At 45.6% G+C, this 27,106-nt stretch overlaps 1 protein-coding gene across 1 annotated transcript in view; it reads right to left on the reverse strand.

The window, feature by feature from the left end:
- Positions 1-403: 403 nt before the first annotated feature.
- col7a1 (collagen, type VII, alpha 1) overlaps positions 404-27,106 on the reverse strand; it is a 242,415-nt gene continuing 215,712 nt past the window's right edge. Inside the window, exons 97-103 of the mRNA XM_041191107.1 lie at positions 26,709-26,757; positions 21,943-21,951; positions 12,334-12,417; positions 9,348-9,473; positions 6,055-6,120; positions 3,222-3,392; positions 404-533 (exon numbers count right to left, since the gene is read on the reverse strand). Coding sequence (XP_041047041.1) covers positions 508-533; positions 3,222-3,392; positions 6,055-6,120; positions 9,348-9,473; positions 12,334-12,417; positions 21,943-21,951; positions 26,709-26,757 — 531 coding nt within the window. The 3' untranslated portion in view covers positions 404-507. The remainder of the gene's footprint in view (positions 534-3,221; positions 3,393-6,054; positions 6,121-9,347; positions 9,474-12,333; positions 12,418-21,942; positions 21,952-26,708; positions 26,758-27,106) is intronic.

Consider the following 27,106-nt stretch of genomic DNA (forward strand, 5'->3'; position numbering starts at 1 on the left):
AAAGCAATTCTGGACAGAGTAGATAGGGGAAAACTGTTCCCGTTGGTGGAAGGATCGAGAACCAGAGGGCACCGATTTAAGGTGACAGACAAAGGAAGCAAAGGCTTCCTAATTGCCTAGTTGACTGCAGAGAGGCTACAGACAGACTTGCAACCAACACGTCTTGAAAAAGCATTTGAAAGCCTCATCTCTTCTACAGAAGGCACAAGCACCGAGGTTATCAATGAGGACTTCACCAGTTAGTTTGACTGCAATCTATCCCCATGGTGATAACTGTCCTGCTGATGATGCAGAGCAGAATTTGGATACTGACGTATTACCATCCAAACAGCTTTCTGATTTGTCTGTTCAATAACCATTCATAAAGATTTCTAAATTGAAAACTCTCAAAAAATATATAGCACCATCTTTTTTTTAAAAAAACCACCCTGCCTGCCCACCTCCCTTGTCCTTGCCCAGCCCTTAAGATTAAAATTTACATCTTCTTGACTTTTCTTGCTGTTTTATTCAGCTTGTTCCTTCCTGACTCGGTTCTGTCAAGACAAAAATAAATAAATAAAAATTTCAGTTTGCTCGTTTGCCTCTTTTAAAACTGCTTAGTTTCTTCACAATGTCAAGTTCTGTGTAGTTTGACAAAATAGGCAGTCCAATGGCCTCACAGGTCAAAACACTGCCTGGCAAAAGCCACCAAACTTAGTACGCCCAGGTCCAGCTCCTAGTCTGTCCCAGTTAAAGCGCTGATCAAGGATATTGAGGGCACCACAACTGCCCCAGCCTAGGCTTATGGGGGAAATTGGGGGTTGGGCAAAATAAAGCAGCTAAGGTTTCCTGCTAAAGCTCTATTGTTAAGATACAGGGATGAAGGGCATTGTTTAAGTACTTAGAATACTTAGAAAAAGAGACTGGTCAAGTGGAGTCAGGGGATAGACACGTGACACGTTTCACTCTGTGAACAAATCCATTCCAAGTAAAGACTGGCTCTTTGTTTCTTTCTTCACTAACTCAGGACTATAATAACAGGCCATCAAAACTAAATTAACTGGCTATTCAACTCATTGCTCGTGGTAGGATTAAAATTCAGCCCCTCTTGGCTACGCCGTGACTCCTTTGGTAAGCATTTTGAGACGACTGAGGAAGGATGGGATTGGTGTCAGTTATGGTGGCCAACAGGGCTAAAGAGCTGGCTGACATTCACTGTCTGGGCACACAGATAGAATTAATGAGCATAGAATGTGCTCATTTGGCCCATCGTGCTTGTACTAGCTAATTAGTCCCACTTACCTGTTCTTTCCCCGTAGTCCTGCAATCTTTTCCTTTTCAATTATATAATCAATTTCCTTTTGAATGTTACCATTGAATCTTCTCCTGCCACCTTTTTAGATCTTAACAACCCATTTTCTTTTAAGCTGAGGGAGTCTCTCCACCTTTCCAAGGTACCAAAGGGTCTCAAAGAGGAACCACCCTTCAACAAGAGTCAGTGCCAACAGTGGAATGTGGGGAGGGGAGGGCAAAGGACAAATCAGATCCTTCTAGACTTAAGTCTAGAGTGAGGTTTATTAACTTATAATTATGCCTTTGCCTAGAATAAGTTGAAACAAAATTGCCTTTCTGCAGATCTCAGGATATTTGAGCATCTTATTAGTTGCAGCAGGAACATTAATGCAACTGCTCTGCAGCTCCAATGAGCTTGAGGTTGGGAATGAAGACAGCATGGGAGGGAAAGATATCATCGTCCAATCCCCCCAAAGCCATGACTCAGTCAGTCCAACACAGGCAGACAAGGTGAATTGTTGCCAACAGAGCTGGCATCTGTTAAGGAGATACACTGGAACATACTAACTATGCTTCAAGCTAAAGGCAACTCATGTCAAAAATTAATAGTGGCAGCTTGAGCCTTAATGTAATCAATTGATGCCAGTTATCTATATGTCAGGCTCCTCACATTTGACCAATTCCATTCTTTATTTAACAAGCTGCCTAGTTTGCATCTGCGTTATGTGTAGAGTAGCCTATGTATAGTAAAGAGAAAGGATGAAACGAAGAGACAAAATTGAATGTATGTTGTACCCTTTCGTGCCCTTCAGAAACATCTAAAAGTGCTTGTTGTACATTGAAGGGCAGTGGTTCTTGTTCTTAAGACAAAGGAGACAATGATGCACGCAGTAAGATCCCACAAATAACAAGCAGGTGAATGACCAACTAATTTGATTTTGGAGGTCTTGACTGAGGGAGGAATGTTAACCTCATCATGTACCAAAAACCAGCGGAACAGGCAGGCACGGCCAGAGTTTAGCAATAGTTTCATTGCTGTGTCAGATGTGGCTCAGTGAGCTGCATTCTCATGTCCAAATTGGGAAATTGTCGGTTTGAGTCCCACTTCAGAGACCCGAGCACCAAATTCAGGTTGACAATCCCAGTGCAGCACTGAGGTTGTGCTGCATGGTTGAAGGTGGGGTTTCTTGGACGAGGTGTTAAACTGAGCACACATCTCCCCTCTCAGGTGGATTCCATGCCATTATTTCAAAGAGGGTCGTTCTCCCTGGGGTCCTGACAAATATGCATCGCTCAACCAATGTCATGCTATCTGGTCATTTATTCCACTGCGAGTTATGGGAGCTTGCTGTGCACTAATTTGCTCCTATGTTTCACATATTACAAAAGGGACTAAACTTCCAATGTGCTACCTTGGTTGTAAAGTACGCTAGCATGTCCTGAGATTGTGAAAGGTGCTATATAAATACAATCTTATAGATGCCAAGGGTACCATCTCTAACAATGTAACTCTCCCTTAGTACTGCACTTAGATCCTACAAGCTTCCACTGGTAGCACAGAGGTGGTGCCATTCATTTTGGACTTAAACATATAATGGATTGGCAAGGTGGGAGTGGGGATGTAGGGGATGAGGGGAGAGGCTAAATAAAGTTTGTTGTTTGGTCAACAATGAAATGATGTGAAAACAAAAGGGAGTAATTTTCACTTGGCTTGTCCAACACAGCCTTCGATGTTACAACAGATAAAGCAGGATCACCCCCATAGAAATACCCCCTTCCCACACCCTCCGCAAGTGTTTTAATATTTTGATTGTGGTTAAAATAAGGGACTGTTACCCAGGAGTAATTATAAGGTTACAGTTCATTGATGAGTAAAGGGTTTAAGAAGAGAAAGCTAAGATGATTGGTAAGAGATGTAGAGCTTTCCTCGCAGGACATCTATCCCATACCTTTGTTGCTCTTGCACCTCTGTTCACAATCCTCCTGTGTCTGGAAGCGGTTTGTGTTACCATTACAGCCGCTGTAGATGAAGGGTCGGCACTTGTCAGTCTTCCTGTGGTAGTACCAACGCAGTGTGTACCTGGAGCAGGTTCCTTCATCCAGGGGTAACAGACAGGGGTCTGCTCAATCCAAAGGACAGGCAAGTAGTTGGAAGAAAAGGAAATGTAACATTGGAGCTTTTTGTTAATAGAGCAGCCTCTTCCAAAAGTCTCACACTCTCACACTCACGCCCTCTTCCGAACTCTCTCCCCCCTCACCTCAACTTTCGCTCGCCCTCGTTCTGTCCTCCTATCCTCACTTCAATCTCTTTCCCCTGCTCAGTCCGCCTCATCCCCCGCTCTGCACCTCCCTCCATGGTCCACCTCATCCCCCACTCTGCACCTCCCTCTGTGGTGCACCTCATCCCCCACTCTGCGACTCCCTCACTCCAATGTCTCATCCTCCACTCTGCGCCTCGCCCCACTCCCACTCTCCCACCCTCCCTCCCCCCGCCTCTCTCCCTCCCTCCATCCCCCCCACCTCCGCCTCTCTCTCTCCCTCCCTCCATCCCCCCCACCTCCGCCTCTCTCTCCCTCCCTCCCGCCCACCACCACCTCTCTCCCTCTCCCCGCCGCCGCCTCTCTCCCTCCTTCCCCCTCACTGCCGATGCCCTCCCTCCCACCATCACCTCTCTCCCTCCCTCCCCCCACTGCCTTTCTCACTCCCTCCCCCTACTGCCTTTTCCCCCCCTCCCCCCACTGCCTTTCCCCCCCTCCCCCCACTGCCTTTCTCTCCCCCTCCCCCCACTGCCTTTCTCTCCCCCCCCACCGCCTTTCTCCCACCCTCCCCCCCACCTCCTTTCTCCCCCCTCCCACTGCTTCTCCCTCCCCTCCTACCGCCTCTCTCTCCCTCCTCTCCCCCACCGCCTCTCACTCCCTACTCCCCAACCACTGCCTCTCCCTCCCTCTCCCCCTCCTACTGCCTCTCTCTCCCTCCCCTCCCCCACCACCTCTCTCTCCTTCCCCCCTCCCCCCCCGGCCTCTCGTTCCTCCCCTCCCCCCCACCCCCAACCACTGCCCTCTCTCTCTTCCAGCTCCTGGAATGTGAAATTGGTGTTGATCAGATTGACAGACCAGCCACTGAAAGAAATATTTCACCATCTGTCCCGGTACAGCCTAGTACAGCTGTAATTAAATGTTCACCTTGCGTTACCTACTGCACTGTCAAAGTTCTATTTCCCCACATCAGTTAATTGAGTGACATTCACCGAATCCACTTCCTTGGAAGTACAAGGAACTGTTGGTGTGTCAGCAAACACGGCAATCGTTTCCCCCACCACTGAAGTAAGCAACCAGTCATTTATTTTTGCCAAGTTTGACCAGGAAGCTGGGACAGCTTCCCCACTTTTCATCCAATCGGTCTTCAGTCTTCCCAATATTTGAACTCTTCAATGGACCTTCGACAATATTTGAGTAGTCAGACAGAACCAGGTTAATGTCTCATCCAAAGAGTGGTACATCCGAGAGTGCGGTGTTCCCTCAGAGTGATCGACTCGATTGTGGAATGATGCCCTGGTGCTGCTTTCTGACTCAGGGGTGACCTAGGCCGTGCTAAGTTGGGCAAATAATTAATTGATGAACCAAATTGAAAAACAGGCGATTTGGTCATTTACCTCATGGCGGGTTGAAGAATCTTTTCTGTGCATCAATTGGCTGCCGTGGTTCGGTCTAACAGTTACTGTCAATTATTCATACTTCATTGGATGTAAAGTGCTCTGGGGCAACTTGAGGTCATGATAGGCACTATAGAAATGCAGTTTTCTTCACTGCCAATTTTGTCTTGTGTGATATGACCTGTATGAAAAGGGTGGTTCTACCTCAGACACCGAGGGATAGCTGAGGCTGGTATCCTTTATGTCATCCATCTAGGCTTTAGTACAGTGTGTCCTGCAAACAATGATTTAGTACAGGGTGTCCTGCAAAGCACTAGATGGAGTTAAAGTGAAGTGCTCATTCCGAGCTGAAGAGCCAGCGAGAATATCTTTCCCTCCTGACCGTTTATCGCGAGCCAGACTCCAGACGTCTCAGTTCAATTATTAGGATGGAGTGGATTTCAGATTAAAAGGGGTCAAAAAGGATGGAAAAGCAAATGCAAAAGGATGAAAAATGTCCCAGAGAGCAGGAACATTGAAGGTGGTGGTGGGGTGGGGGGGGGGGGGGTGCGGGGTCTCCTGCTTCTGCAAGACATCAAGCAAAAGTTATGTGATGGCTGGGGGCAGGGAAAGTTGAACAAGATGTTCCACATCTCCTGAAGCCAGTTTGCAGATCATAAAGCCAAAGGCATCCTATTCTGGTCTCAGCAATAACGGGGTCCCTACGACCTAAAAGGGTGTCCTGGACGTAAACGCACTACTTGGTCTGGGCCTTGGCCCTAAGATCAAGAAAGGTCGGAGATCCAATCCCTGGCCCATGTCCTGTTGGCCGATATAATTGCGGAGTGACCTTGGATCGGGAAAGGATGGGATGAGCTTGTTCATCCCATTATTGTCCCATCACCCCTGCTGGCAGGCAGACTGCTGGGCGTGAAGAGGATTAAGCTGAGCTGTGGAGAGGAGTGAGCTTGGCTGTGATGCAGGCACCCCCCCCCCCCCCACTCCCCTCAACCCCCACCCACCACCCCTCCCACAACCAATTCAACGACCACCGCACACCACCCCTCGCCCCACCCCTACCCCTTCACCTCAGAGATTGCTGGCTTTTGGGTTCGCATGTGAAGAGTGAACCAGGATCACAAGGTTCCTACCTTGTGCGGAGGCTTCTCTTCTATACCTTTCCTGTTGTGGTGCAGCTGTGGAGTCTACTTTATCGCCTGTCGGTGGAAGGCAAACCAAGTCAGTGGTCCCTTTAATGGAACTGAAGGTGCACACTCAGCATTTCAAACTGTTTTATTGAAGGATCCTTTGCTGGCACCAATGTGGTAAGTAGAACCAGTCCACAGCTTAGAAACAGGCCATGCTGGTATTTATGCTCCAGACATGTTTTCCACCCTACTTAATCTAATTTCATCAGCATATCCTTCTAATACCTCATCTGCTTATCCAGCTGCCCCTTAAGTGCATCTTGTCTCGATCACTCCCTGTGGCAGCGAGTTCCACATTCTTAGATGTCTATTAGTGAAGAAGTTTCTCAGAAATCCCATGTTAGATTTATCAGTGACTATCTGATATTTATGACCTACAGTTTTGAACAAGTGGAAACATCTTCTTCACGTCTACCCTGTCAAACCCTTTCATTAGCTTAAGGACACCTTTCCGGTTGCCCTTCTGCCTTCTCTAGATAAAAATTTCCCAGTCCGTTTAGCCTTTCCTGTTAAGTATGTCCTATCCGTTCTGGTGTCACCTTGTGAATGTTTTTTTTCCTCCACCTTTTTAAATGCCTCTCCATCCTTTCAATAATAGAGATCAAAATATGCACACTGCTGCAGGTGCCATCATTTCATTCAATGGCAGAATAGGGTCCAGGGACTAAATGACCTACTCCCATTCCTAAGTGTGGTTGAAACAAGTTCGATATGGGATTAGCTTGGAGTCTCCAGAAACTGAAAATTAATCTCCAGAAAACTGCTACAAGCAAAAACCCTGGAGAAAATTACGAGGGAATTTATAAAAATTGCATTGCTGAAAGAAAAGAGATTGCGCTGTCGAAGTTTTTTGTCTTGCACTCATCAGGACAGATACAGGAATGCCAAATTTCAAAGGGAGCAACGATTTATACCGCATGAGAAAAATGTTCTGATTGGTTGGCAAGTTGACTTGGATTGGCCAAGGCATTGCTATGGAGAAAGCACCAGGGAACTGTTGTCCCCCATGCTTTTGTTTAATTCAAAAAATCAAAAATGGGGTGGAAAAGCTGTTTGACTGGCAGTCAAGAATCATCCAATCTGCTTTCTAATTGGCAAGGGAAGACGGGACGCTATGAGGATGGATATGATTGGAGAACAAAGCTGGCTGTGAATGTGTGTGTGTGTGTGTGTGTGTTTGGGGTGTGTGGGGAGGCAGTGAGTGTGCATATGAGAAAACCTCCAGGAATACATTCAACCAGAGATGTCAATGCTGGTTAGAGGTTGGAGGTTTGAGGGCATGATTCCTTGCATGCCTGTTCTGAGTCATCAGGGAAAAGCAACAGCTAAAGTCTAGATGATTCTCCCTCTCCCTCAATGCAGCAGTGGCACATGTGCCTAGGAACCCATTGAGATTTCTGTGTACACTGGCTGACTGAATGGAGAAAAGGCTTGTTTTAAGGAACATTGGAACAGGAGTAGACCATTCTGCCCTTTGAGCTTGTTCTGATATTCAATTAGATCGTGGCTGACCTTTACCTCAACTCCATTTACCCAACTGTGCTACATATCCTTTGATACCCTTACCAACCGTTAACTTCGCAATGGCAACTAAGAATGGGGAATAAATGCTGACCTTGTCAGCAATGCTCATATCCCATGAACAAAATTTTAAAAATGAGATCTATTAATCTTAGATACAAATGCAAAATTCTGCGGATGCTGGAAATCTGAAATAAAAACAGAAAATGCTGGAAATGCTCAGCAAGTCAGGCAGCTTCTGTGGAGAGAGAAACTGGGTTAATGTTTCAATTGATGATCATGCGTCAGAACCGGAAGGTGCTAGAGACTTCACAGCTTTTAAGCAAATCCAAGGGCAGGAACAGGGAAGGGGAGAGGGAGGAAAGAACAAAAGGGAAGGTCTGTGAATGGAGGGAAGGCAGGAGCGAGTTAGTGACAAAGGGGTGAATAGTGCAAGGTGAAAGGGGATTGGTAACGGGATGTGTTAAGAAACAAAAGATTGGTTTGGAGCTGGTGGAGGATCTTTGCTAACACATGCTGTCCAAGATGGGGAACAATGGTTATAGAATCATACAATGGTTACGATACAGAAAATGGCTATTCATCCTGTCAAGTCAATGTTGGGTCTCTGCAAGAGCAACTCAGCTAACCCCACTCTCCCAGCGTTTCCCCGTAGCCTTGCAAATCTTTTCCCTTCTCGTGCTTATCCAATTCCCTTTCGCAAGCCATGACTGAATCTGCCCCCGCCACGCACTCAGGCAGCGCATTCTGGATCCGCGCCGCTTGCTGCATTACGATCGGAAATGTTTGAACTCAATCTCTGTTTTGAACTGTTCTTCAGCACCCTCAGCCGTTTGGGGCAGAGAATTCCAGATTTGTGCTACTACTGCCCGGAAATGCAGAGATATGTGAAATGCTCTCCAAGGGAAGTTTCAGAGTTCAGGCACTTTTCTCCACTGCCTTGGGTATCTGTGTTCTATTCTGGAATTGTTCCATCGCATCTGAGGAAGTCTACCATCACAAATCAAAGTGAGGCCTGGCCCTACTCAGATTCTGATATTTGACATCAGTTCTCCTGAAATCACAAGCGGAAAGAAAATGACACCAAAATATTAAAGAGACCTGAAAATTCAACAAGGCCTTTTGGGTCTCTGCTAAACCTTCGAGTGAGGAACGCCTACTGACAGAGACTGGTAAAGTTGCGTACATTAGAAATAACCTTGTATCATTCAATTATTCAAGAAAAGAACAAGAATATAAAAGGAGCAATAGGATATACGATCCCCTGAACCTGCTCCACCATTCAGTAAGATCATGGATGATCTTCCCCATCAACTCCACCTTTCTGCCTGAGCCCCATATCTCTCGAGTCCCTCAGTGCCCAAAAATCTATCAATCCCTGTCTTGAACCATATTTGTCAACTGAACATCGACTAGAGTTCTCAAGATTCAAGACCCTCTGAGGGAAAGAAGTTCTCTTCATCTCAGTGTCCATATCCTGAGACTGTGACCCTGTAGTTATAGGGCTTCCTAGCCAGGGACACAGTCTCTCAGCATCCACTGTACCAAGCCCTCGAAGAACTTTATACGTTTCAATGAGATCAACTCTCATTTCTCTAAACTCCAGAGAATATAGGCCCATTCTATTCAATCCTGCATGCTGGTATGACCATACCTTCTCTAAATACTGAAAAGGAAACCAGGTGTTAAGGAATAAAATGGTGAGGGACACTTACGCATCATCTCCGTGCTTTGGAACTGTTCCAGTCTGTCATCTTCTGTTGGTTCATTGTAGCTTTCCACTGTATAGAAATGCTCGTAGTCTGGGTCATTGCCATTTACCACCACTCTCAGTTCCTTCCCTTCAGAATTGTTAATAGCATGAAGAAAGAAGAAAGCTTGCTTTAAACATACCACACGCCACCATCCGACAGGTCAGACACTAAATTAGTGGCCATGAAATGAAGGGCCAACATCATTAAGAATTGAAGGGAAGACTAATTTACATTTAAATAGGAGAATGGCCTGAAGGCCTTTCACTCTGCAGATCAAATCATTAGTTCTGCCGATTGATGAGACAGAGGGTGGAATTTAATGCCCTCCTCTATGGCAGGTTTGGTAGCAGTGGGGCATTAAATCGGTTGGGAGGGTGGCAGATGGGGATATTCCAGGTTTACGTCTTCTAATATTTCCTTCTTAGGCTCAAGGGCCTATGAAGTGTCTCGGGAAGTTTTGCCATATCAAAGGTGCTATATAAATGTAGGTTTCTGCTGCTGTAATAACGGTGAATAATCACTTCAAAGGAAGGGGGATCGATGATTTTCCGTTTTATCTATGAGGATGAGAAAAGTAACAGGTGGAAGCAAAGCCTCATGTGCACACAGAACTGCTCCCGTTCCTCCGCCGTGACTTTGCCCTAAGTGAGCTTAAACTGCATTTCCGATATGCCTCTGGAGAAGTTACAATGACGGAACAAGAGAAGCTGAGAGAGGACATTCCAGGCCAACATGTCTGAAACACGAAACACGATCTCAAGTTCCAGTTAACACGTAACAAACTATCCAAGGATGTGATTTGGGGCAGCGCTATACAGCGGGCAGGAGTTTGAGGTTGGCGCACCTCCTTCGGGCGACGTGGACCTGAGTGTTACTGCCAATTCTTAGTCTCTCTCCGGTCAGCGAATAAAAAACTCTGGGTTCAATTTTACCGTCGGCTCCCCATCAACAGAAGATTCAAAGCGACCATTCTACATTTCCCACGATGGAGGCTGGTGACTAGCAATGGGAGATGGTCTCGCACACACCCAAACTCGCGTTTGAATCCCACGACACAATCGGATAGAAATTCCAAGTCGTTCTATTTTCACAAGACCACAACGCACTCTCGCCAAATCCCTCTCTGTCCTGTTACAACATGGGCATATGCGAAGCTGCTGGGATGAGTGTTCAAGAGCAGATTGTAATTTTTACCAAAAACTGGCAGCGATGATGCTGAAAATGTTGGAGAGATGGATCTAGCAAAAAAGCTGTCATTAAATTCCTGTTGCTATTTTTAGGAATGAAACCATTTTGAATCGGAGTTCTTCAGTTTTCTTTTGAAAAGACTCTGGGTTGAATTTTTGGTTCGGGGGGGGGGGGGGGGGGGGCAGGGTGGGGGTGGGGATGGGTGGTGGTGGTGGGGGTGGGGTGGGGGTGGGTGTTGGGAGGGGGTGGGAAAAACGGGCTGGGATTGTTTCCGGGTCTCAAACCCAGCCCCGGGGGAAACGGTCATTCTTTGGGATTTTGACCGATTGTCATGGAGACAGGTTCCTTGTCTTAATTAAGGGCAGCAGGCAGGCTCTCAAAGCTGGACGGCCAATCAGAGCCCAAAGGTTAGGCTTATCTCGCAGGGGAGCAACATTTAACATGTTTCCAAATACTGGCCTGTGGCTCTCCAATGCAAGAGCTAGATTCTTAGGGCAGAACTTAGCCCTCGATGGGCGGGTGGGCTCCACCGGCTCGGTGGCGAGCGGGTAGCCGAACTCTGCCGCCGAAACGGACCCTGCCGCCATTTTAAGTGGGCGGGCCAATTAAGGCCCCGCCCACTGGGCCAATTAAGGCCCCGCCCACCGGGCCACCTGACAGGAAGCGCTATGCACTCCCTGTGCGGGTGGGGTGGGGGAGAGATTCCCCAACTGTCAGAGTGCGCTCTTTCACGCATAAGAGCGCACTGCTCCCTGAGACTAAGTGCTGTCTCAGGGAGAGTGCTGAAGGTTTAATAAACCTTAAAAATAGCAAAATAAAAAAAAATTAACGTGTTGCCCTCATGTGACAATGTCACACGAGATAGGGCATCTTAATAAATATCACATAAAGTTTATTAGAATTTTTAAAAACAGACATGAAGTCTCATCCCGCCGGTGGATGAGGTTTCATGTATTATCAGAAGCCCCCTGGGACTCCTGGCCTGCCCGCCAGCCTTAAAGTTAGACGGGCAGGGTCTTTAATTGGGTTAATTATCCTGTCAATGGCCTCAATTGGCCATTGACAGGTTGGCGGGTGGACAGCTGATTTCGCTGTCCGCCCACCTTCCTGAATATTTAAATGGGGCAGGATGACATCGGGGGTTCCTCCCAAAGTCATCCCGCGTTATTTTCCCGCCGGCGAGCAGGCCCCGCCCCCAAATCGCCGACGGAAAAATTCTGGCCTTAATGATGGAAGGGAAGGTATATCCATGCGTTTGAATTTTGTCTTCTTTAACAACAGAGTGGGGGGGAAGCCACATAAAGGTAGGAATGAATAGGAGGGTATTTTTGTTATTCCAATCTCAAGCCAGTTGGCGAAGTATGAAACTAGATACTTTTCTTCATAATAATTTTACTCACAGAATTCAGCATTGCATATGTCTGCTTCCTACCTACCAACCCACTGTCCTAGCAGTCTCTCTTTATAAATAATCTAAGTACTTATTTAAACAACGCCATTCACCTGTGTATCTTAACAATATAATTAACATTCTCTTAACAATATTGACTGGGTTAGTTGAAGAAAGGTGGGAAGAGGCTGACGTGAAGCATAAACACTGGCACAGTTCACTTGGGCTGAAAGGCCTGTTTCTGTGTTGCAAAGTCCGTGTGATCGTTTGTACTAATTAGTAATTTTAAAGAATGCTCAACAAAAGATACAAATTGAAGAAATACCACTTTGGAGACGTGACACAGAAGACAAAGTGACACAGACTCACCATTGGCACCATCATAGTCCTCCTCATGTGAGATCTTTAAAACAGGGATTTGGCGGGAATAAGATGGTGAGTGTGACGAGAAACCTAGATGAAGCAGGGGACAAGGACAGCACGGACAACACAACAATGATTAACACAGCGGCCAAAGGTGGGACCAGTATTTGATGGAAAACAAGACCAAGCTGTAATGCCAATGGCTCCAGATGAGGCAGAGATATATAAAACGGAAGCTTCATTTTGGGCTGGAGTTTTAGGCCAAGGGAATGTCATCAAATACTTTGGGTTTTAAAGAAAACAAAAATGAAGGCCGTGGAGAAATCAGTCAATCAATCTGTCTATCTATCTGCCTATGTATTGAGCTATTTATGGTATATGTATCGGTTGATCAACATACATATAGATGTTCAACTTCCAGTTATTGTCTGTCACACTTTAGTTTGTGGGAAATAAAGAAAGTCAACTCCAACCATTTTTTGCTGGCTTTGAAAGACTGAGCTCTCCTCATGGACAACAGGCAAGAATGTGCCAATTTAAAGAAAGCAACCCATTAAATCCCCTCAGCTAGTACCTATTTAGATCACTAACCCACAGTGAATGCCCAAACACTGGTTTAATTTAGTGAAACACCAACTTGGCAAATAAACAAGCCTCCCAATTTCCAGCTTCCATAAACTTCCGCTCATCCAAAGCACTGCTGCCTGTATCCTAACTTTCACCAAGTCCCATTCACCCCTGTGCTCACTGACCTACACTGGCTCCTGGCAACATGGAGATTTTAAAATTCTCACCCTTGTTTTCAAATATCTTTTTAGCCTCACTCTTCCAACCTCCTCCAGATGTCCAACCCTCCAAGATCTCTGAACTCCTCCAATTCTGGTCTCTTGCGGATTCCTGGTTTTAATCACTCCACCACTGGCGACTGTGCCTTCAGCTGCCTGGGCCCTAACCCTCTTTAAACCTCTCCAGCTCTCTGTCTCTCCTCCTTTAAGACAGTCCTTAAAACTTTCCTCACCTGTCCTCATACCTCCATGTGTGGCTTGGTATCAAATTTTGTTTGATAACACTCATGTGAAGCACCTTGGGACATTTCACAACATTAAAGGGGCTATATAAATGCAAGTGCTTATTATTGAAGTTGTAAAGGAACTGCAAAATGTCATTCTGCCTGATGTAGTGTTTTTCTACTGGGTTTGGGCAGTTATCGATAGATCAAGCAAAGACAAACCCATTATCAATCAGCAATGCACACAAGTGTGGTGTGGTCCTTATCGGATCAGCTTCTTAAAGTAAATGTACTTAAAATCCATCAAATACTGTGAATAAGAGACAAACAATTCACTAAAAGCACCCACATTGACCGTACCATCAGGTGTCTAAGCCGCAGGACATTTATTTTAACTAAGTTTCTGCTGAAACTTTCATGTAGCTGATGTCCAACTCTTAAATCAACACTAACGGATTAGTTGTTCCACAAGTTCCAATCAGTTGTTGAATCTGTTGATTAGTTGATCTAGAGAACAGAGCAAGCAGATTTGATCCCTAAACCCAGAAAGTACAATGCAACAGCATCCAGGTAGAGTCATAGACAGATTGCTAATATATGGAGTTAGTCACCAACTGGTGTGGGAACTGGAGAAGCTGCCAGTATTTTCAAATTAGTGTGTGACATTTCCAATGCAGGTCAGAACAGAGAGTGCAATTAGAATTCTGAGTAGTAAATAAGAACAGCCAGACAAATAGCTGGGAGTTAAAGATGGCCTGTTAATTATGCCCCTTGAAATTCCTTCATGAGGATATCATGACCAACATTAGTTCAGCAGGTTAGGAGGTAGAAGAGGCTCAATGGGTGATAATATGACCTTTGCTTTGGTACTGCATTTCTTCAGGCTTGCCCAGGTTTATGTTAAATCAGCAATTACTTTCTCCTCCAAAACAATAAAGGGGTGAAATTGCTAAGGACTTTTCCCGCTGTACAGGAATACATTTGGCAGAGCCTCTTTTTTCACACATAAACAGGACTCCGCCAAGCCTACAGAGGTGAGAGGGGAGTAGAAGTGACCATATTTGTCTCTTCCAGTTTTTTAAATCCGGTTTCAAGCAGTATATCCAATCCGTCAGTTGCAAGCCATTACTTTTGATATATTTAGGGGAGACAGTGGCATAGACTAGTAATCCAGAGGCCCAGGCTAATGCTCTAGGGATGTGGGTTCAAATCCCACTGAGGTAGCTGGTGGAATTTAAATTCAATTAATAAAAAGCTGGAATATGAAGCCAGCCCCAGTAATGGGAACCATGACAACTATCATTGATTGTCATAAAAACCCATCTGGTTCACTAATGCCCCTTTAGGGAAAGAAATCTGCCATCCTTACCTAATCCAGATCCATAACAATGTGGTTGACCCTTACTGTCCTCTGAAATGGCCTAGCAAGCTGCTGAGTTCAAGGGCAATTAGGGATAGGCAACAAATGTTGGTCTTGCAAGTGACACCCACATCTCATGAAAGAATAAAGAAACAACATCTGGGCAGATGTTCCCAGCACCATCTAACACTCTTGGAAAAGGCTCGTTTTATGAAATGGAATTTCTCTTCTGTACCTTGATTCTCCAACCTCTCTCTATCACAACCCCTTTTTCTAGTCTTGCTTTGTCAATATCGTGCACTTTTGAACTTCTCTTGTACTTCCTAAGTGTTTAAATGTTGCACCAACTACATTCTTTCTCCTCCTTGCATGCCCACTGTGTTCAAATGGAGACTCACTGTACCATCTTCCATTCTAATGGTAAGTTATCCCAGTGTTAGCCGTGACTCAATGGGTTGAACTCCTGTCTCTGAGTCAAAAGGCTGTGGGGTCATGACCCATGCCAGACACTTGGGCACAAAAATCTAGGCTGACACTCCAAAGCAGCAGTAAGGGTGTGCTGTGATGTTAAATCGAGGTCTCACCTAATCTCTCAGGTGGACATCAAAGATCCCATGAGCACTATTCTGATGAGCAGGGGGAGGGGATTTCCCCAGTGTCCTGACAAATATTTATTCCTCAACCAATATCACTAAAACTAATTATCTTGTTGTTATATTGCTGTTTGTGGGAGTTTTCTGTGTGTAAATTGGCTCCTGTGTTTTCCTGGATTACAATAGTGACTCCACTTGCAAGTCAGTCTCATACTTTCCTTCTCTCTTCCTCTTTCTTTCTCTTTCTTTCCTATGACCTCAAACTGGTGAGCTTCTGACATTGCTGTCTCCTTCGAAGAAACATTTTGCCTCCCTCTGCCACCTTACTCAGTAAAAAAAAATTGCAGAGAAACTATCACCTGGGAACATTTGGGAGGGTGCAGCAGTATTCAAGCACTTTGAAATCCAATGCATTGGTGATGTCAAATTGTTATTCAATCAACTATTTGACCAGAATTTAGTTACTGCGACTCACACACCAGATAACGTGGTCTTACCATCTACTAAATGTTCATAATCAGATCAACTTTGGATAGACACAAGTGTGAGTGGAAATATTGACCAAAATTGATCAAAAAACCAAACAGATGATGTTGCATATAGCTCCAAAAAACTTTATGTTTCTAGCATGATGTTGGGATCTGAAAAAGGCAAAAGGTTTGACAAGACCACAGTTAAACTCTTGGATCACTGGCTTGGGCCTAATTAGTTGTTTGGAATCTTACATTGGAAGCCTAAGTTGGCAGCACTCTTGAGTCTGAGTCAGAAGATCATGGGTTCATGTTCCACTCCAGAGACTTGAGGGATGGGCAATTAATGCTGGCCTAGCCAGCGATGCCCACATTCCATAAATGAACAAAAAATAAATAAATCCAACTACCGAGGGATTGAAGGAAGCTTACTCTGCTGGTGGCTGAGTTAAGGACAAAGGGGAATGACCTTAAAAATCAGAACCTAGACATGCAGGAGAGAAGCTAGGAAAAACCTTTCCATTCAAGAGTTGGTAGAACTGTGAAATCCTCTCCAATGTGAAACAGTAGATACTCAGTCAATAATTATAAACCTGCCATCGATTTTTTTTTTTGCTAGACAAGGTTTTAAAGGAGTCAAAGCAGGTGGAGGGAGTTAGGGTACAGATTGACCTTGATCTCATTGAATTGTAGAACAGATTCAAGGGGCTGAATGGCCTCCTCTTGTTGCTATGTTGCTACAATCACTAACACCTTTGCAAGGTAGGGGGCTTATCACATGTTGAAGTATGAGGACTGACTAAAGCATCCCAATGGATATTACAGGTGCAGGGTATGTTCAAAATTTATTCAGCACTGGTTCTCAATCCAAAGTTGATGCATCTTAAAAGACAGATGAACATTTTCAGGGATACAACACTTACTATTGAAATATAAAGTGAAGACACATCAAACAATGGGTGAACAATACATTACCATGGATACACATTACAGAAACCACAAATAGATATGACTTTAAAATGCCTTAGGTCATAAAGGGGCCATTCTACATTGCAGTTCAGTAACCCATGCACGTACTGAGATATTTAAACCAACTGATGTACCAGATTCAGAAACCTTGAGAAGAACTCTGCCATTGTAGATAAGTGGAACATAATCTCAAAATACTTGAAGATGATCAATTGGGACCTTTAAAACTGGACGATATGGTTGGGAAGGGATACTAAAGCTATGGACATACTTCACAACACAACTTTTTCTTCCGCAAGGTAGGTCAAGGAGAGTGCATCAATGTTCCCTACAGTAGGTGATCAAGAGGTCTGTGGGAGGGAGGAGTGATCAGACTTGGGCTCTTGATAATGGACACCTGATAGGCAGAATGGCTTATCCCCACTCTGTATCTTCTGATGATGACGGAGACACTGGGGGCTTTTTGTTCTTTTACGGGTATGAGCATTGCTGGAAAGGCCACATTTATTGCCCATCCCTAATTTTTTTTTATTCATTCATGGGATGCGGGCATTGCTGACTAGGCCAGTATTTATTGCCCATCTGACCTTATGATGCAAGGAAGGTCATTGATGAAGCAGGTGAAGATAGTTGGGCTGAAGACACTACCCTGAGGAACCTCTGGAATTAAGATGATTGACCTCCAACAACCACAACCATCTTCCTTTGTGCTAGGTATGACTCCAACCAGTGGAGAGTTTTCCCCCTGATTCCCATTGACTCCAGTTTTGCTAGGTCTCCTTGGTGCCACACTCGGTCAAATGTGTCCTTGGTGTCAAGGGCAGTTACTTTCACCTCACCTCGGGAGTTTAGCTCTTTTGTCCATGTGTGAACCAAGCCTGTGATGAGGTCAGGAGCTGAGTGACCCTGTTGGAACCCAAACTGAGCACCAATGAGCAGGTTATTGCTAAGCAAGTGCCACTTGATAGCATTGTTAGTGACCCCTTCCATTACTTTACTGATGATCGAGAGTACATTGATGGGGCAGTAATTGGCCAGGTTGGATTTGTCCTGCTTTTTGTCAGGTCAATGCCAGTATTGTAGCTTCACCAGGTTGACACCTCATTTTTAGGTATGCCTGGTGCTGCTCCAGGCATGACCTCCTGACAGGAGCAGCACAAGGCATAATTGCCCTTGAGAAGGTGGTGGTGACCCACCTTCCTAAACTGTTGCAGTCCATGTGGTATAGGTACACCCACTGTGCTCTTAGGAAAGAAATTCCAGGGTTCTGAACCAGAGAGGCATTTCCATACAATCAGTCTGAGTTGACCAACTCTCGAGAGACATTAGTTACCAGTCTTAAGCTTCCAGGTACAGCCTTGTAGATTCCTGGCTCAGGTTTCAGACTGTATTAATTGGCATTGCCCAGTGCCCAGTTCAGACACCTTCCTTCCAAGTTGACCAAATCTTAAGTCAGAATCCCACCGGTCAGACTCTGGGACAGCGTTTGTGCACCCAAGATGATGCAGAGATGAGGACACTGATAAAGGTGATGGACACAAATAAAATGACATTTGAAGTGGAGGCCAATTGTTGTTCAATGCAAAGCTGTGCTGCAGCATCAGGTGGTCCAATTATCATGATGTTCTGATCTATCACTGAATAAATGTCTATGCTCCCCCTGGCTGGAAAGGCAGGCAGAGGTTTTTCTTCCCTTGGGTTGAAGAGTCCAGGTTATAGTCTCAGGGTAAAGGGGTCAGCCATTTTGGACTGAGATGAGTTGGAACTTCTTCAGTCAGTGGGTTCTGAATTTCTGGAATTCTCTACCCCAGAGAGCTGTGGATGCTCAATCATTGAGATTATTCAAGACCATGATCAATAGATTTTTGGGCACTCAGGCAATCAAGAGATATGGGGAAGTGGAGTTGAGTTAGAGGTTGAGCAAGGATATTACTGAATGGAGGAGGCTCAAGAGTGCCATAGAGCCCATTCCTGCTCTAATTTCTTAGGGTCCTATGTCCCAATTGTCTCCTATTGATTCCTGCTCAAGACTTTTTAAAATTCATTTATGGGATGTGGGCGTCACTGGCTAAGCCAGCATTTATTGCCCATCCCTACTTGCCCTTGAGAAGGTTGTGGTGAGCTGCCTTCTTGAACCACTGCAGTCCCTGTGGTGTAGATACACCTACACTGCTGTTAGAGAGGGAGTTCCAGGGTTTTGGCCCACTGGCAATGAAGGAACTGTGATATAGTTCCAAGTCAGGGTGGTGAGTGACTTGGAGGGGAACTTGCAGGTGGTGGTGTTCCCATGGGTCTGCTGTCCTTGTCCTTCTAGGTGGTAGTGGTCATGGGTTTGGAAGGCGCTATCTAAGGAGGCTTGGTGAGTTCCTGCAGTGGATCTTGTAGATGGTACACACTGCTGCCACTGTGTCAGTGGTGGAGGGAGTGAATGATTATGGAAAGGGTACTAATCAAGTGGGCTGCTTTGTTCTGGACAGTGTCAAGCCTCTTGAGTGTTGTGGGAGCCACACTCATCCATGCAAGTGGAGAGTATTCCATCACATTCTTGACTTGTGCCTTGTGGGTGGTGGATAGGATTTGGGGAGTCAGGAGGTGAGTTACTCGCCGCAGGATTCCTAGCCTCTGACCTGCTCTTGTAGCCACAGTATTTATATGGCTAGTCCAGTTCAATTTCTGGTCAATGGTAACCCCCAGGATATTGATAGTGGGGGATTTAGTGATGGTAATGCCATTGAACGTCAAGGAGCGATGGTTAGATTCTCTCTTGTTGGAGATGGTCATTGCCTGGCAATTGTGTGGCATGAATGTTTCTTGCCACTTGTCAGCTCAAACCTGGATATTATATAGGCCGTGCTACATTTGGACACGGACTGCTTCAGTATTTGAGGAGTTGTGAACGGTGCTGAACATTGTGCAACCATCAGTGAACATCCCCACTTCTGTCCTTATGATGGAAGGAAGGTCATTGATGAAACAGCTGAAGATGGTTGGGCCTAGCCTGACACTACCCTGAGGAACTCCTATGATAAATGATACAATTTTATGGGACCTCTGGAATCTTATCTACATGATTATTCTTGGTTTGTGAGCTGCTTAGGCACCAGGGGTTTTAGTTTGCTCTGGTAACACACTATTGTATTACTTTTGTTGTTAACTTTGTACAGAACACATCTTTTTATTTCTGTTGGACTGTGGATTAAAATTACAACGGCTGCAGTTTGAAGGACATGCCTATTGGAACAGTGTGAGGGATATATAAAATGTTGCTGTCCTGGAACAGAGTGTGCCCTGAAAGACAGGATGGTGCCAAGGAGGAGTCTGGTCTAATGGGCAACAATGTTTTAATTGGCTCCTGATCAAGTGGCCAGGGTTTGTGTGAGATCAGTGCAGCAGAATAGCCCCTAGCCTGAAAGGAAAAATGCCTAAAACCTGTGTGTGTTGGATTCCAGTAATTCTACAATAATAGCTAGCTGGCCTTTTCTCCTCATATCTCTATACCCTGAAAACCCCCGTCAAGAGGCAAAGGGGAAAATCACTGTTAGAGACATTGAAAGGCAACTGCTCAACCAGTGAATTACAGACCGAAAGTGTTGGAAGACCACCTCAAGTCACCAACAAAGGACTGAAAGGAATTTGGAAGACATTGATCAAGATCAACCCATTGCATCTTGTACTCCAGAATTAGTGCTATTGAACTGTTTTATCCCACCCTTAAAATCCATGTTTTGTGTGTCTCGTGTGTCTTGTGTATGTGCGTAGGGATTTAAGAAGGGGGGTAGAGCAAAGGTTATCCAGTTAGAAATTAGCAGTTCATATTTCTTTCTTTTGCCACTGGTTAAAGACAATTTGGTCAATAAACAGTTATTTACCTACTAAGTTTAGAAATCTGGTGCTCGTATCCTGTTAACCTAAATTAAACCATTAGGTGGGTGGATCAAACTTTCTCACATTTATTGTGGCTTAGGGAGCAGTGGGGCTTGATATTGCAGCGCACTCTCCCCAGTGACAAAGTATTAATTTTGAGTGGGTTTACAGTAGAGTTAAAGGAAGACATTTTCCATAGGCATGTTAAACCCTGTGGTGCAAGAGGAAACAAAACCTCCATTGAGTAAACAGGCTTTTGGACCGTGGAGGGAATCACAGCTGAACCAATGCTGTCCTCAACCAACATCCGAGGCATTACAGCAGAGGTCAGTGAGGGTCCTGCCTCCTTCTCAAACCAGGTCTACTCAGGACAATTGCTGGAACAATCATTGATTCACTGACTGAGAACAGAACAAGCTGATTTATCTCCTCCTTGGCTCAGGGATGAAGATATGGAGACCCAATATGGACCAGTGACTGAGCCTTGGCCTTCCTGCCTTGGCATTACACATGGTGATAGACTGACCTCCCGCCAAGGAGTGATCCAATTGTAAGCCCACTTTTATTCTTTGGCTCATGATCATCGGCCTGGTCAGGTTCAAAGATTCAGACCCCTGATATCCCATTAAACACCATGGGAGGCAGCACGCAGTTTGGGAGGGCAAAATAAGGCATCTTACCTCTCTCTTTGGCTTTTCTTTATTGTGCATCCACTCTTTCCCCATTCAGTTTTTAGAATGGAGATTTCAGAGGAGCTCTCCCCATTCCCTCCTTCTGGCTCTGGGTTTGACCCAATCGTCAACCCCACGATATGACTAACATCGCATCAACTTATCATGTGCATCCCTTTGTTTCAATCTCATATCTGTGCCATCAATAAGACTGCCGATTCCCACCTTCGTAACACTGCCCCAATCACACCCTTGTCTCAGCTCACCTGCTGCTGAAACCCTCAGTTGTGCCTTCGTTACCTCTAGACTGACTATTCCAATACTCTCCTGGCTGGTCTCCCACATTCTACCCTCTGTAAACTTGAGGTCATCCAAAACTCTGCTGCCCGTATCTTAACCTGCACCAAGCCCCGCTTACCTATCACTCCCTGTGCTCGCTGACCTACAAACAATGCCTTGGTTTTAAAATTCTCATCCTTGTTTACAAATCCCTCCATGACCTGAGCCCTCTAATCTCCTCCAAAACGGCAACCCTCCAAGATACCTGCACTTCAATCATTCTCGCCTCTCAAGCCTTGATTTTGTGACATTAAAGGTGCTATGTAAATGTAAGTTATTGTTGTCACCTGATCACATCAGAAGGGCCAAAAAAGGAAGATAAATGGTTGTTGTAACTCACCTCCGCATGCTGGTGGGGGTGGGGTGGGGGGAAGGAAGAGAGAGAATGAGAGAAATAATTAGTAATTGTTACCTCAGAGGGTTTTCCATCCGACTGGAACTGACACAAGGAACAAAAAACAAAGCTCTCCATGTCAAAACGCCAATTCAAAAAACAATTCCCATCCATTTCTCCACCTCCTTCACCCCCATCCCCCCCCAATCCTCTCCTGAAGGTGCAAACTTGTTGCTGGGCAACATCCTTCTGCTACCTTGCTCACATGATAGCAGTGCATCAGTGAGCTATTTGACCAAGGGAGGCTCCACAGTCGAGCCTGAATGTGTTGTCACCTGACATGGAGGCATGTGAATGGTTTCCAGCATGTAAGTGGGGGGGGGGGGGGGGGGGGGGGGGGGGGGGGGTGGGAGGCAGTGGCGGGCAGGGAGTAGAAATCACCATAGTGGGTCTTCCCCCCCTCCTCACTCCTCTTCCTCCCACCTCTGCATGAACACGGGGTGCTCAGGGCAATTCTTGAAACAAAATTTTGTTCTGAAGCTAGGGCAGCACATTAGACATATTCCTCTTCTCCCCCTGGATTGTGGAGGACATCAAGACCTCACAAGGCCAGCATCCCACCCTTAACCTTCTTGGGAGTTTTATGAAGTTGCTGTATTTATATAATAATTACCCATTAAACTCACTACAGAAGGTTAATTAACAAGCTAAGTAACCTTTTAAGGATGTGATAATTAATAATGACTGCCAATCAACCTCTCTTGCCCAGAAAGTGAAGAATGCAGGTTGTGCAGTCTCATTCCTTCAGGCTGTGAAGTGTTGCTGGAGATTTAAAGGAATATCAAATTTGAAAAAAAATATTGCATTTTGTTTCTGTCTCTCTCTCTCTTAATCCAATCTTTCCTTCCTTCTCTCTATTTCTTTCCCTGTGCCTGATTTGTCATTGAATTCACCCTCGTTCTCCGCCCTTCCTCTGTTCCTTTCTCCATCCTTAAAACTCGTTGAATAGGGAGATGCCCTGGTGGTCATGTGGTTCACCAAGGTCCCAGATACCCCACTGCCCTCACCATGTCGTCATCAGCTCGCACTTCCAGCAACTTTGTGGGCAAAGATATTTTGAGCTGAAGGGGTCCAGGAACAAGTCTAACTAACCAGGGAATGGCGTGATATGCCACACAGCAACAAAACCTGGATTGATGTAATTCAGTCTGGATTTATGATCCAGGAAATATATCCACACCTTATAAGGGGCTGCCTGCAATCTTCTGATACGCACTGAGCGTTGACCAGGATTCAGTTCGGAATCACGGAGGGATTTGGCTTGGCACCTTTGACCTTCCCCTACTCACCAGTCAAATGACAAGTCTGCCTTGAGCCCTGGGCTATTAGGGCTGGGCAAGGGGAGACAACTGCCAAAAAGAGAGACACGTTTCCAAAGTTTTTCATCTCGCATTCCTCAGGACAAATACAAGAATGCAAAATTTCAAACCATCACAACATTTATATGACAGGAGAAAGGGAGATAATTGGATGACCTCTCAACTCTGATTGGCTGAGGTGTTGCCCTATGGAAGACCTTGGCCAAACTTGCCAACCAATCACCCTTTTTCCCTTTAGAATAAATTGAGTGATTGTTTGTGAAATTTTACCTTCTTGCCCTGATGAGTGCAAGATGAAAATCTTCAGCAACATGTCTCTTTTCAGCAATATTCAGGTTCTGCACTACCAAGCGATTACTTGGACACAATATTCCTCTCCTTCCCCGCAAATTTAATGCAGGCCTTCTCAGCAGTTGGTTTTGTCATCACTCGTTAAGTTGAGAACCACAAGAAACTACTTTTCAAGATGTTGACATATTTCTGGTTTGCACACGAACTCACAATACAGCAAAATGACCAATCCCAAATTTTTCCCATGGGAAATGGTTGAAAGCCAAATATTTTTTCTCCTCAGATTCAGGTGGTTTTTTTTGTGATTTTGGTCTGCAAAGGTAATTACAGGGAATTACACACAGAAGGAGGTCTTTTTTTATTTGTTCACAGGTTGCAGGCATCATTGGCAAGCCCTAGTTGGTGGTGAGCCACCTTCTTGAGCCGCTGCAGTCCCTATGGTGTGGGTACACCCACAGTGCTGTTAGGAAGGGAGTTCCAGGATTTTGACCCAGCAACAGTGAAGGAACGGCGATATATTTTCAAGTCAGGATGGTGAGTGGTTTGGAGCCGTCAGTGGTGGGGGGAGTGAATGCTTGTGGAAGGGGTGCCAATCAAGCGGGCTGCTTTGTCCTGGATGGTGTCAAGTTTCTTGAGTGTTGCTGGAGCTGCACTCATCCAGGCAAGTGGTGAGTATTCCATCACACTCCTGACTTGTGGCTTGTAGATGGTGGACAGGCTTTGGGGAGTCAGGAGGTGAGTTACTCACCACAGGATTCCTAGCCTCTGACCTGCTGTTGTAGCCACAGTATTTATAAGGCTAGTCCAGTTCAGTTTCTGGTCAATGGTAACCACCAGGATGTTGATAGTGGGGGACTCAGTGACTTTTTCTTATTCATTCATGGGATGTGGGCATCGTTGGCTAGGCCAGCATTTATTGCCCATCCCTAATTGCCCTTGAGAAGGTGATGGTGAGCTGCCTTCTTGAACCGCTGCAACCCATGTGATGTAGGTACACCCACAATGCTGACAGGGAGGGAGTTCTGGGATTTTGATCCAGTGTCAGTGAAGGAGGCGATATATTTCCAAGTCAGGATGGTGAGTGGTTTGGAGGGAAACTTCCTGGCGGCGATATTCCCATGTATCTGTTGCCCCTGTCCTTCTAGATGGTAGCGGTCGTGGGTTCAGAAGGTGCTGTACCTAAGGAACCTTGGTGAAATCCTGCAGTGCATCTTGTAAATGGTACACACTGCTGCCAAAGTTCGTCAGAGGTGGTGGAAGTAAACGTTTGTGGATTGAGTGCTGATCAAACGGGCTGCCTTGACCTTGGTGGTGTCAAGCTTCTCGAGTATTGTTGGAGCTGCGCTCATCCAGGCAGGCGAGAGTATCCTATCACATTCCTGACTTGTGCTTTGTAGGTGGTGGACGTGCTTTGGGTAGTCAGGAGGTAAGTTACACAGCATAGGTTTCCTAGTGTCTGACCTGCTCTTGTAGCCACAGTATTTATATGGTTAATTCAGCTCAGTTTCTGGTCAATGGTAACCCCCAGGAAGTTGATAGGGGAGATTCAGTGATGGTAATACCATTAAATGTTGAGGAGTGATTGTTAGGTTCTCTCTTGTTGGAGGTGATCATTGCCTGCCGTGAATGTTACTTGCCACTTGTCAGCCCAAGCCTGGATATTGTCCAGGTCTTACTGCATTTGGACATGGTCTCCCTCTGTATCTGAGGATTCACAAATGGTGCTGAACATTGTGCAATCTTCAGCAAACATCCCCACTTCTGACCTTATAGTGGAAGGAAGTTCATTGATGAATTTCAGAAAATTGTTGGGCCAAGCACAGTACCGAGGAACTCCTGCAGTGATGTCCTGGAGCTGAGATGACTGACCTCCAACAACCACAACCATCTTCCTTTGTGTGAGGTATGATTCTAACCAGCAAAGAGTTTTCCCCCGATTCCCATTGACTCCAGTTTTGCTCGGGCTCCTTGAAGCCACACTCGGTCAACTGCTGCCTTGATATCAAGGGCAGTCACTCACCTCACCTCAAAAGAGTTCAGCTCTTTTGTCCATATTTGAACCAAGGCTGTAATCAGAAGCTGAGTGATCCTGGCAGAATGCAAATTGAGCGTCAGTGAGCAGGTTATTGCTAAGCAAGTGCCACTCGATAGCACTGTTGATGACCCCTTCCGTCACTTTACAGATGATTGAGAGTAGAATGATGGGGCGGTAATTGGCCAGGTTGGATTTGTCCTGCTTTTTGTGGACAGGACATACCTGGGCAATTTTCCACATAGCTGGGTAGATGCCAGTGTTGTAGCTGTACTGGAACAGCTTGTTCCAGGGGCACGGCAAGTGCTGGAGCGAACGTCTTCAATGCTATTGCCGGAATATTGTCCGGGCCCATAGCCTTTGCAGTATTCTGTGCCTTCAGCTGTTTCTTGATATCATGTGGAGTGAATCGAATTGACTGAAATCTGGCGTCCGTGATGCTGGGGACCTCTGGAGGAGGCCAAGGTGGATCTTCCACTCGGCACTTGTGACTGAAGCAAATACTTCAGCCTTATATTTTGCACTAATGTGCTGGGCTCCCCCATCATTGAGGATGGGGATATTTGTGGAGCAATGAACAATGGGGTTATTTGTGGATTTGGCCCAAGTGGTCCATGCTGGTGTTAATGCTCCAGACCAGCTTCCCCCCACCCTACGGAATCTCATCCTACCAGCACATCCAGTTATTCCCTTCTGCCTTAAGTACTTATCCAGTTTCCCCTAGAATGGAATAGATGTCATCCAATCTTGACCCAATTTCACTCTTGGTGCTGATCTGCTGTATGAGGTGCCAGCATGATCCACATTGTAAAGTAAATCCCATGAGGGATAAGAGGAGGAGGGTATGTTATTGCCATTATTAGATGTTCTGGTTAAGCAGGAGTAAATTTTTATTATTTGATATACACAACAAACACCTGCTGACTGAATTTACTGCAGACGTCTTTCCTAATATGAAGGGATTCGGTCTAGTTAACATGCCTATCAGACTCCTTAAGTGGATGTTGCTGTGTTTAGATCAGCCTCTCTGGCCTTCAGTTCTCATTTTAATTGAAAAGACAGACACTCACCGCAGTGTTCGCTCATCTCTTGCCGCACATATGCACGGATTTGGTCCTCCTGTCATGAAGAGCAGGAAGCAAAGGGAAAAGAATTAATGTTGCTGTTTACCGGACTATCACGGGCTGATCCTCCCTCAGGGCGACGCACATCGGAGTTCTGCAGTTGTCCGCTAATCAGCCCAATTACCGCAAATACATTCCCTACCTTCAGGCTGTGCCTGGCTGATTGGCCCCATTCTGCAGGTTCCTTGGGTGCCACCTTTGAGGTTAAGTCTGGAGTGCGCTGGCCCCGTTCACAGTGGCTTTCTCAATCAGATAATTTTTTTTTCTCTGCCTTGTTTAACTCAGGTGTCGTTCTGGAGTTAGCTGCTACACACAATTCGGTGCAGGCGTAGACCATTTAGCCT

This window comes from Carcharodon carcharias, chromosome 7 (assembly GCF_017639515.1).
Source record: "Carcharodon carcharias isolate sCarCar2 chromosome 7, sCarCar2.pri, whole genome shotgun sequence".
Taxonomy (NCBI): Eukaryota; Metazoa; Chordata; class Chondrichthyes; order Lamniformes; family Lamnidae; genus Carcharodon; species Carcharodon carcharias.